At 43.3% G+C, this 11982-nt stretch overlaps 1 protein-coding gene across 1 annotated transcript; it reads right to left on the bottom strand.

Annotated features, from left to right (window-relative positions):
• Positions 1–543: 543 nt before the first annotated feature.
• Positions 544–10776, bottom strand: CDC20 (cell division cycle 20). Its single transcript, XM_042466232.1, has 11 exons — positions 10630–10776; positions 8670–8889; positions 8283–8425; positions 7316–7412; positions 3887–4015; positions 3280–3476; positions 2499–2593; positions 2113–2344; positions 1902–2027; positions 1677–1794; positions 544–929 (listed from the first exon to the last, which is right to left on the bottom strand). Exons 2-11 carry the CDS (start codon positions 8875–8877, stop codon positions 757–759), a joined length of 1518 nt encoding a protein of 505 aa, XP_042322166.1. The 5' UTR covers positions 8878–8889; positions 10630–10776; the 3' UTR covers positions 544–756.
• Positions 10777–11982: the final 1206 nt, after the last annotated feature.

The raw sequence follows: 11982 nt of genomic DNA, 5'->3' as shown, positions 1-11982 counted from the left end.
ACCAAAAAGAGTCTTGCCTGTACCAGCCTTTGCTTCAAGATTGGCACAAGCAAGAAGTTTCTTGGTCACTGCTCAGCCAGCTTTAGTTGCTGCTCCCAAGGTGTCTGGGTGCAACAGGAGCAGTGAATGAGTTTTTTAATTTGCAGTAGAACATTAGACCTAATATCAAAAAATATGCCCGATGGGGGGCGCTAGGGTTGTTGCCCAAGAGGAAAGGGACAACAGCCTGAAAAAGTTTGGGGACCACTGTACTAAAGTAGTCTTAAGTGATTTGACACATGGTATACAAGAAACAGAACTAGCCGGGCTTAGTTCCAATGGTTGTATATAGGTATCTACCTGCATATAGCAGTCCCTGGTTCAGTTTTGCCCCATTATGCTTACTTAAAATGCTTTCAGAAATAATCCTGGTTTAAAATAAATCGAGAAGAGCTTTCTGAACTGAGCAATCCTATTCACCATAAACTGGGCTGCAGGCTTGGCATGGAAAGCACTGAAGTACTAAATTCAAGATTAACACTAGTATTAACTTTCCATCAACAGTTACTGGTTTATTTGTTTCATACAATTGTTTACAGCCCATGTCCTTACAGATATCTATCATACATTAAAAGGCAATTTCTCATATCACTTTGTGGCTTATACTCTACTCCAGACACCAACCCATATACCAACACCATTTCGAGGGAAAGTGAAATATTTATTGTTTAAAATTCTGTACAAAAAGCAATAGGTTGGAAGAGGGTTCAACTGGACTCAGCGAATGCCTTGGTGGATTATGCTGCTCTTGGTACTGCTGTCTTTCTCCTTCTTCCGTACAGGGTCTAGTTCAAAGCAGCGCCAGAGCCTCAAAGTTTCATCTGCTGCTGCAGATGCCACTGTAGATCCATCTGGACTCATGGTTAGGCTTAATACTCTGGCAGTGTGACCTAGCAAGACAATATAAAACTAAGATATACTGAACACACACAAAAGTATCTACTAATTTCTTGCAGAGAAAGTTGAAGCAATAACAGGTGCATTCTTGATTACAGTGGGCCTTTCCCTTAACGCAGGGGATCCCCCCACATGAAGGGAATTTCATGCATGCTTGCGGCCCACTGTAAACAATGAGGTGCATGCTTGCGTCACACGCACCATTTGTTTACTTGTTGCATGGCTTCAGCGTAAGCTTGAAGCCGCGTATAGTGTGGCTGCCTATGGCGTGGGTGCATTGTATATTAGAATTCCTCTTTTGTAGAGTTTAAAATGAGCACCTTTCCTTTGCATGAAGAAAGCAGAAACAACAGTAACTTACAAGGCAGATAAAAATAGCAAACAAGAATGAAACCTGAATCAAAATGTAACAAATAGAAAGGAAGTTAGAACAGATTATAAAGCAAACTGCACATAAATTGTTGTAGTATGCCTTAATTCATTACCAACTTATCATGAATCTATGCAAAGTTATTTTAGGCTTTAAAAAAATCTCTCCTTTTGAGAATATGGGTCAAGCAGAATTTGGATAAGTGATCTAAAGTAGCATGTACAGGTCTTGAAATATTCCAGTTTATAAGTTTGATTAGGATTCATATACAATAATGTTTATTCTTAATTACTATTACTGTTGCTTCCCAAGTACTGTTTTTATTGCATAAATTTAATGCCTGAGCTACTTCCATACCTCCTCAGCTTACCTTTCAGCTCAGTAACTTTGGACATGGATGGGTATTTCCACACCACAAGCTGGTTCTGGGCAAAGCCATGACCAGAAACAAGTTCCTTGTAATTTGTAGACCAGAGTACTGCACATACCTGTCACGGCAAAAGAAAGACTACAGTTAATAAGACAGTAGCTACCCAGACAGCTACATGTGTCAAAACAACAGCAGTCGCATTCATTGCCTTCTGTTTGATCTTACTTGGGACTGTGCATCTACTGCACTGAGGCAGCTACCAGAGCACACATTCCATATCCTGATGTGCCGGTCACTTGTTCCTCCTCCTGTTGCTAGCACATTGGACTGCCATGGGCTCCAAGCCACAGCCTAGAAGAAGAAAGTATAGGAAAATGTCACCTTTCCCAGTTGCCATCAGTGTAAATGCTACTTACATACACAACGATCTGCTCACCTTAACAGCTCCCTGATGCTGTGTGAAAGTCTGCACAGGATGCAGGGAGCCACTGTCCCCTTGGGCAGCTGGCCATATGTTTACCAGGTTGTCGTTCCCCCCGCTGGCTATGTAACGGCCATCAGGTGCCCACTTTAACCCACACACTTCTTGTGTATGGCCAGCTAGTGTTGCCACATGGTGCTCTGCCACACGAACATCATGGTGATGTATATGGCCAGTCCTTGACCCACTGTGAAATGAAGATTAATATGTCCTTTTAAGTAAAGTACACCAGAAGGCCAACAATACCCAGCACCAACCTCCCTTTATCAAGAAAGATAAACTCTTTCTCTTTAGTCCCAAGTGCTCATAGAAAATACTGCTTGTGGATCCTTTGTTCTTACCTGGACAAGATATAGTTGTTCCAACTCAGGGAGCTCACACGGGATGAGTGACTGACCATGTTTCGTAGCCGCTTCTTTTGCTGGATGTCCCACAACTGGAACCAACACAATAAATACACAGTTAGTACACTCAATCCTGCTAAAGCTTACTGTGCTCTGAGGTATCAGCATGTGGCAAGAATAGAACATACGAAGGTTATCCTGCCAGTTCCTAGCCCACTAACTCAGTTGAACATACAAGAAACTGAAAAGACTCAAGCCATGGCCATCAAGTGAACCAGTTATAATTCTAATTCTGAAAAAAACCTAAACTTCAGTAGCCACCATTCCCTGAATTAGCTGGAAGGGGGGAAAATCACTTGTTGGATAGTCTCACCAAGGAAACACCCACACAACATAATTAACTATGGCGGGTTACATACTGCCAGAAAGTATGCGCAGAGCGCGTACTAGGGTTAGGAAGGGGCGGCGCTTCCACACTCCCTAACCCTAGTATGCGCTCTGCGCATACAAAATGGCCTTGCACCACTTCCGGGGCCCAGGAAGGAGCACAATTTCTGCGCTCCTTCCTTGGAGCGTCCTGAAGCCCCGCGGTTTGGACGCTGTGGCTCCCGGACGCTGCAAGCGGTGGTGGCGGCGGGAGACCGCTGCAACCCGGCGGTTTGTAACCCACCTATGTTTATATTGCTCCTGCGCCACCCCACTGCCAAGTGAACAGGACTCAAATATATAGATTCCAGAGTCCAAATATATAAACCCCAGAAAGTGTCATTCCTCTCACCTGGACCTCTGCATTACTTGTACCAATTGCAAGATAGTTTCCCTCTTTGATCCATGACACTGATGAGATATAGTCATCTGGATGTTCCATCTGCATTAACTGGATTATTTCTCGGGAATCATAGTTCCATAAATAGACTGTTTTATCCAATGCCACAGCCAGAAAGTTCAGCGAGCTCCAATCAATTAGGTTAAGATCTAAACAAAACATGCAACATTTACTAATGCCAGTACCCTTCCCTCCTTAGCACCACCCCATGCTAGAAACCAAAACCACAGAAGGCAAATCCAGAAAACTCTTACCTGTCCACCTACAATGCCTAATCTAATGCAATATGAAGCCACAATTCCCAGGTGAGCTACAACATCACAGAACTGACACCTATCCTAAAGTATTATTATTATCTTTAGAGAAGACAGTCATTTCCACATTTTGTTAGTATATACACCAAGGTGGAGCCAGCATGGTGTAGTGGCTTAAGTGTTGGACTATGACTCTGAAGATCAGGGTTCAGTTCCCTGTTCAGCCAGGGAAATCTACTAGGTTACTTTGGGCAAGCCCCTGAAAACCCGTGATAGGTTTGAACTCCATGTTCATGGCTGCTTACAGTAGTCGTTGCGGATGTCTGGAGCATCCAGAATCCGGTCTGACATGGATGCTATGTATCTTCCATTCTTCCGAGTAGAGCCTGGTGTGTTCTTCTGGCTATAAAGAACTTTGAGGTTATTTTGGTATCCTGGGGAAGAAAATTGTTACAATTATTAGCCCAAACCAAAGTTAAAGTCATTTTCTTTCTTCGCTTCAACTGTGGTTGAAACAGATCTCATTTCAGCTCATCTGCCCTAGCCACTAATAATAATAATAATAATAATAATAATAATAATAATAATAATAATAATAGTTGTTGTGGTGGTGGTGCTGCTGGTGGTGGTGAAGTTGAAGGCTTTCATGGTTGGCATCCATGGTTTTTTGTGGGTTTTTCTAGAACATGGCCACATAGCCCGAAAAACCCACAACCCCCCCCCCAAAAAAGGAGGATCGGGACAGGTTACAATAAAAAATAAAACAGTAAAATAATAACACAGTCACTAACCCACAATTTAAAATACAACAGCATAAAAATCAGTTATTAAAATCACAATCAAAAATACAATAAAATGTAATCCCCATTACAATGAGGTGGTTTAAGGGAAAGTCAAGAAGGCATAGTTGTGGGACAGTGGAGAGGGCCCATGTATTAGTCTGGGAATGCCCGCCGGAAGAGATCCGTCTTGATGGCCTTTTTAAAGGCCTCAAGAGATGTTACGTGATGGATCTCCTCCGGTAGGTCATTCCAAATTTTAGGAGTGGCTGAGGAGAAGGTCCTCTGGGTAACCATAGCAAGTCTGGTCTTCTTAGTCTGTAGTAAATTTGTCCCAGAGAACCTGAGTGGGGTGGCTTGTATGGAAGATGTTCCTTTAAGTAAGCTGGACCTAAGCCATGTAGGGCTTTAAAGGTGATTACCAACACCTTGTACTGTGCCTGGAAACTAATTGGCAGGGAGTGTAAAGATTGCAGAACTGGAGTTATATGGTTGCCTCTTTATTTTTTGGTGACCAATCTGGCTGCCATGTTTTGGATTAACTGAAGTTTCCAAGTTAGGTACAAGGGTAGCCCCATGTAGAGCACATTGTTGGGCTTTCAGCTAGGTTTATTAAATGCCAAGCAATCAGGACAAGTGGTCATGACATGCTCCTGTTATAGGCACTTCAGTGTCAGATCAAACTGCTTAGAAAAAAAGCAGCTCTTCACCTCACAGACTATGCATCTAAGTACAGGTATGATTTGTACTGCATCTCAACTAACACTGCAGCCCTATAACGCAAAGTATTATGGGACATGATTTCAACAAAACATGACCAGAAGTGTACTACAAGGAGGTCAACTCTAATTTGGGGACAGGCAGGACAAATAGAACAAATGAAACAAGTTTCTCTAGTGGACATTATGTAAAAGAGGAAAAACACTTCTCCAAGGTTCCTGGCTAGTGTCCTAGACACCTTTCTGACAAAAAACAAGCAAAGCAATTTATTAGTTTCCTGAGAAGCTTATACAATGGAGGTAACTTGCCAGTCTCCACAGTGGCAAGAAATCAAAGAATCTCTTATCTAATATACAAGTCAACACCATCACTTCCTGGATGAATTCCAACCTAAAGGCCAACCCAAGCAAATCAAGTTATAATTTATATGAGCTCAGTTATCATGGATCACCAAAATAACAGCATCCGTTTAGAAGACCTGTCTTCCAGTCTGCTCCAGTGGTTCTCAGAGGGGTGCAAGAATTGTTCGGAGTGGATGAGGTGCAAGACTTGGAGGCTCTGATCCAACCCCCTCCTCCTCTTCCCAAACTCTGAGTAACATTTTCATATGCATTGATTTAAACATTGAATTTACTTAAATAAAATTGTTCTAATGTAAATGGTTCTTTCCCTATAAAATGTTAAGATATGAATGTACATGAATGTGCAAACGAAATTGCACACATTAAACAAAATATTTTAATAATAATAAAATAATAAAACTTTATTTATATCCCACCTCTCTGTCCATCACAATCGAGGCAGCTTACAGTTAAAAGAATACATACAAAACCTCATATCCCAATAGTTCTCCTAAAACATCAATTAAACAATTAAATATTAAAAACATACATTAAAATGAATAAAAGCGAGCAAATGGGGCTACAGCGTGTTCAGAGCGATGGTTCAGTTGGTGGCTGGGTTTGCTATTCAGGAAACACCTGCCGGAAGAGATCCATTTGACAGCCTTTTTAAAGCTGTTTAAATTGGTAATCTGGTGGATCTCCTCCGGCAGGCCTTTCCATAATTTGAGCGTGGTTGAAGAAAAGGTCCTCCGGGTGGTAGCAGACAGCCTAGTTTTTATAGGCTGCAGTAAATTCCTCCCAGAGAACCTGAGTGTGCGGGGTCTGCTGGTAGATGTAAATGAAATCCCAAGGGTAAAAAGTTTGAATACCACTGGTCTATTCTAAAGGATAAATACCTGTTCAAAGAGGTTCACATGAGAAAAGAACCAACTCCCTTTACTTCTTCTTGATTATCACTTATTGACAGCCATTAAAGTAAGCTATTGAAACCAATTCCATCTCATTTGGTCATTATAGGAACTGAAATATTTTAGTGTTTTCATCACTCATGTCAAAGTAATAAGAGTATGAAATAGTTAAAAGATATTCCATACCCTGGCTAAGTCATAAAGCAAATTGGAGCCTATAAAGAAACCAGAAGAAGGCTAAGGCTTGGAAGCTATGGAAGAACTACTGGTAGATAAGATCTTCAAAAGTCAGAATCATACATCATTGTTGTTAACTGCCCTCGAGTTGGCCCCAGCTCATAGCAACCTTGTGGATGAGACATCTCCAAGCTCCCCATAGTACTATTCCTGTGTATGGTTGTGAAAGCTGGATAGTGAAGAAAGCTGACAAAAGATCAACTCATTTGGAATGTGGTACTAAAAGAGTTCCGCAGACACCACAGAGCACCAAACACACCAATAAATGGATCCTACAACAGATCCTAGAACAAATTAAGCCTTACCTGTCACTAGAAGCCAAAATCACTAAATACTTGCTAAAGTGGAAAGCATTAGGAGCAAAGGAAAACTGTATGACAGATGGATTGACTGTCAAAGAAACTACAGTCCTGAGTTTGTAAGGCCTGAGGAGGGCTATTGATGACTGGGGTTCATGAAGATCTCTCATTCATAGAGTTGCCATAAACTGAAGCTGACTTGACTGCAAAAAACAGCAGCACCCCAAAGTGGCTTCTTCTTCTTTCTTCCCATTCTTTATTCCTTGTGTGCCATGTTGTAAGTTTAGAATATAAGCCTGGGGTCATGACTGTTATCCCCTTTGTCTTTGTAAGATGCTCTGGGAACCATTTGAACAAAAAGGAATAATATTTGTAATGTGCTTAGTATCTAGCACACACCTTACATTCCAACTCACCTAGTGTTCAGTTTACCCAATGAAGACCTACCTTCAGGGGCATTCTGGGGCTTTCCACTCAGCCGTAGGATTTTTGCCTCTTCTACATCAAAACCATTAAGATTCATTGCCCAGGCCTTCTGATGCTCCTTGGTGGATGGAAAAACGTAAGAAATCAGTAGTAGCTTGTTCTATAGGATAGAGCTCAGCAGGTGTGAGCCTACCTACACTCACATCCAAGTTGGGAGGATCTACCTGTCCACCTCAGCCACATAAACAGTGTACCATACTGGTTGCAGGTGCAGTATTGTAAGAACAGAACCTTCAAGCCATTGTTGGTGTGTGCATTCAAGTCTTTTCCAGTTTATAGCAAACCTATCACAGGGTTTTCTTAACGAGATTTCTTCAGAGGGGGTTTGCTGATACAGTGGTACTCCGGGTTACGAATTTAATTCGTTCCGCCGCCGCGTTCGTAACCCGAAAAGCTTTCGCAAGCCGAAAACCCATAGGCGCTAATGGGGAAAAGCCGCGATTTGGTGCGAAAAAGCGCCGAAAAGCACCAAAATTTCTTTCGTAACCCGAAATAACCTTCGTAACCCGGAACAGTTTTTTTCAATTGATTTTTTTTCGTAACCCGGAAATTTCGTAAGGCGGCGCATTCGTATCCCGGGGTACCACTGTATTTTATTAACTACGCACACACATACAGAAAGGGCAAGTTAGGGATATGTATTGTACTTTCATTTTGAAGCCACTTTAGGTAAGAGAGCTTGTATATTACAGTCACCAAGTTTCAGAAATACTGTATAGGCCTCTAAATTATCCCTCTCCATCCATTAGGTTACTGTCAAGCATCCTGCTTTGCCAGTCCTTAGGTCTAAAACCTGTGGTGGACTTTGTACTGCTACTACTGTAAAGTTCACGTTAGAAGGAATTGCCCTTGAATAAAAGAGCATGAAGATCACATGTACAAAAAACATGCAATTGTAAACAAGCCCTCTGAGCTTTTGCTGCCTCACCTTCTTGGTAGGAGTGTCATCGGAGGAATCCTCTTTGGTTATGAGGAAGTTGGCCACATCCATTTGCATAGCACTGCGATTGGGGATATATCTGTCCCCTCCAGTTTTGTTTGGCGTGTTTTGTCCTTTTGAACCTGATTTGCCTATAGAACAAAAACGGCATAATCTGTTCAATCTCATTAGTTTGGATCCTCTAGGATAGAAATTATATTTAAAGTAAAGTGTATATTTAACGGAGCCATCAAGTGATGAGGCAGCCCTGTCATTCCCCAAATAGAGAAAAACCATAGCACAAGGAAATGGAATACATCAATTTGTAGATAGGTCCTAGAGCTTCAGCCCCTTCGTTACTGAATCCTCAGCCCCAGATACATTAGGTGTTCTTACCTGGTGTTTTGGAGGGGGTTTTGCTGGTACTACGGGGCCTGTTAGCAGGTTTCATGGGTGAAGGAGCTGTGGTATCTGTAACAGGTACAGTGCTAGCAGCAGTGGCCTCCTTGGCTTTGCGCTGCCATCGGGCAGGAGGTGCATTGGGTATGGGGGCATCCAGCTTCAACAGTCCATGCAAGTCACTTTCAAATAAGAACTGAGCCATCAGGATGGAGTGCTGCAAGGAGACAGGAAAATATAGAGAACTTAGTTTGCAAGGAAAAAGCAGTCAAGTGTGAAAAACCAACAACTGTTTCATGTTGTTGTTGTTAACCACCTTTGAGTTGATCCAAACTCATGACAACCACGTGGATAAGACATCTCCAGGTCTGCCTGTCCTCCATTGCTATGCTTGGGTCCTGCAAATTCATGATCAACACTCCTCTGATTGAATCTATCCATCTGGTGCGCAGCCTTCCTCTCTTCTGCCCTCTACCTTTTCAAACTCCATGGTGCTTCTTTTCTTCTGCTTAACATCCTGTGGTAGCACCAGTTGAAAGTGATGTGAAACACACTGCAGACATCATCCAGTTTTAGACCGCTTTAACTGGCCTGGCTCATTGCTGGCAAACCCTGTGAATATTAGTTTATTGTGGCACCAGAGCTCTCTGGCAGAGAAGGCTAAATGTCTCACAATATCTCCCAGAATTCCCTAGCACTGAGCCAGGGCAGTTAAAGTGGTCTCAGACTGGATTATTTCTGCAGTGTTTGGACCACTGTCTTTTCTAACGAGGCATGCCTTCTCATAATGTGTCCACAAAGTACAACTGCCATGGCAACACTCTGCAGGATCCCAGAGCTTTGCTGTTAGAATCAAAGGTGGAAGTGACCACAAGGGCCATCCAGCCCAACCCCATTCTGCCATGCAGGAACTCTCAATCAAAGCATCCCCAACAGATGGCCATCTAGCCTCTGCTTAAAGCTCTCCAAGGAAGGAGACTCCACTACACTCCAAGGAAGAGTGTTCCACTGTCAAACAGCCCTTACTGTCCGGAAGTTCCTCCTAATGTTGAGTTGGAATCTCTTTTCTTTGCATCCGTTGCTTCGTGTCCTATTCTCCGGAAGCTTGCTCCCTCCTCAATATGACATCCCTTCAAATACTTAAAAAAGGCTATCATATCACCTCTTAACCTTCTCTTCTCCAGGCTAAATATCCCCAGCTCCCTCATAAGGCATGGTTTCCAGACCTTTCACCATTTTAGTCTCCCTCCTTTGGACATGCTCCAGTTTCTCAACGTCCTTTTTGAATTGTGGTGCCCAGAACTGGACACAATATTCCAGGTGGGGCCTGACCAGAACAGAATAGAGTGGCACTATTACTTCTCTTGATCTCTAGACACTATACTTCTATTGATGCAGCCTAAAATAGCATTGGCCTTTTTAGCTGCTGCATCACACTGTTCACTCATGTTCAACTTGTGGTCTGCTTGGACTCCTAGATCCCTTTCACATGCACTTTCATTCAGCCAGGTGTCCCCCATCCTATATCTATGCATTTAATTTTTCTGCCCTAAGTGCAGTATCTTACTTTTCTCCCTGTTGAATTTCATTTTGTCAGCTTTGGCCCAGATTTCTAATCTGTTTAAGGTCATTTTGAATTTTCATCCTGTCCTCTGTGGTATGAGGCACCCCTTCTAATTTGGTGTCATTCACACCCCAGCAGGAGCCACTTAGCAACCAGGCTGCATCCACACTGGAGAAATAACCCGGTTTGGCACCGCTTTAACTCTTCGTCTTCCTCAAGGCTATGGAATTCTGGGAGAACTCCCAGAATTCCATAGCACTTGAGCCAAACCAAGAGTTAAAGCGGTGCCAAACCGGGTTATTTCTCCAGTGTGGATGCAGTTCTCTTAAACGGCTTCCCTAAGCCCTGGTATCTAAAGAAATGCGATTAGAGGGTGAAGGAAATATACAGTACCCGCGAGAAGCTCTTTCTGCTTCAGCTATAGCTGGGGACAAGCCACTCACTCAGCCTCCGCTTCTCGCGTTCTGACTCCAACGCGGCCAACTATTCAGGATTTAAACTTGCCACTTTGGCCAGCGATTGGCCGCTTCGAACAGAACGTCAGCGGATTCCTCCGTCCCCATTGGCTGTCCCGAGAAAAGTGGGCGCGGCTTCCCTGAAATAGGAGCCGGCGGCCATTTCGTGGTCGGTCCCCTGCGCTGCGTCCCGTTGCCATAAGCAGCAGGGAAGGGAGGGTTGTCTCCCATGATGCATCGCGTCCCGTTGCCATGGCGCCCGTTGCATTGGTTCTCACACTTTAGGCCTCAAGTCGTTTGGACTTCATCTCCCAGGATTCTTGGCCGTTGGCCAGACTGGCTGGGCTTCTGGGAGTTGAAGTCCAAGTTTAGGAATGACTAAAACTCTAATTTAAACGGAGGACGACTACGAGGCAGAGATTCTCACCTCTGTCCATGTGACTGAAAAAAATGTGGTGCCCTTATGCTTGTTTTTCCAGCTTGGGGTGTATCCACACTGTAGAAATAATCCAGTTTGACACCAGTTTTAACAGCCATGGCTCAATGCTATGGGATTCTGGGAAGTGTAGTTTGTTGTGGCATTGCAGTGCTGGGTGCAGCCTTGCTCTCTCCTGTGGATGAGGGCAGAGTTTCTGATTGTGGCAACCACAGGATTTTCTTGGCAGGTTTCTTCAGAGGAGGCTTCCCCTTGCTGTCCTCTGAGGCTGAGAGAGTGTGACATAGCCAAGTCACCCAGTGGCTTTACATAACCAAGCTGGGATTCAAACCCAGAGTCGTAGTCCAAACCTCAAACCACTACAGCACACTGGCTCACATTCAATAAAAACAAAAACAGAAATACTGTACTACTATTTTGTCCTGAAATATCACTAAGTGTTTTCATCAAATACTTTTTCTTTTCTGCTATCCATTTTTTCTCTGATGGCAAAAAGCTACAAATGTATTAAAATATTACAGGGGGCCCTGAATGGTTGCCATGATTTACAGGGGAAAACGAATACTGTACTGTAGGAGCAAACAGCAGTAATTGAAGGGGGAAAAGGCATGACATGAATTGCTTTGGAGATGTATTTTAGAATCATCGAGTTGGAAGAGACTCCAAGGGTCAACCAGTCCAGCCCCATTCTGCCATGCAGGAACTCACAATCTGCTTGAAGACCCAAGGAAGGAGACTCCACCATTCTCTAAGGCAGTGTGTTCCACTGTGAAACAGCCCTCTCTGTCAGGAAGTTCCTCCTAATGTTGAGGTGGAATCTCTTTTGCTGGAGCTTCCATCCATTGTTCCATATTC

The sequence above is a fragment of the Sceloporus undulatus genome, chromosome 4, assembly GCF_019175285.1.
Source record: "Sceloporus undulatus isolate JIND9_A2432 ecotype Alabama chromosome 4, SceUnd_v1.1, whole genome shotgun sequence".
Taxonomy (NCBI): Eukaryota; Metazoa; Chordata; class Lepidosauria; order Squamata; family Phrynosomatidae; genus Sceloporus; species Sceloporus undulatus.
Note: the sequence above shows the minus strand (reverse complement) of the source record. Positions and strands in the feature narration are given on the sequence as shown.

Bases quoted from the DNA above. Each gene is read 5' to 3' on its own strand.
- CDC20 (XM_042466232.1), bottom strand. From the start codon at position 8,877: ATGGCTCAGTTCTTATTTGAAAGTGACTTGCATGGACTGTTGAAGCTG. The intron at 7,413-8,282 runs GTGAGGCAGCAA...CCATCCACCAAG, and splicing joins ATGACACTCCTACCAAGAAG to GAGCATCAGAAGGCCTGGGC. The intron at 3,477-3,886 runs GTAAGCAGCCAT...TGTTTTGTTTAG, and splicing joins AGACATCCGCAACGACTACT to ATCTTAACCTAATTGATTGG.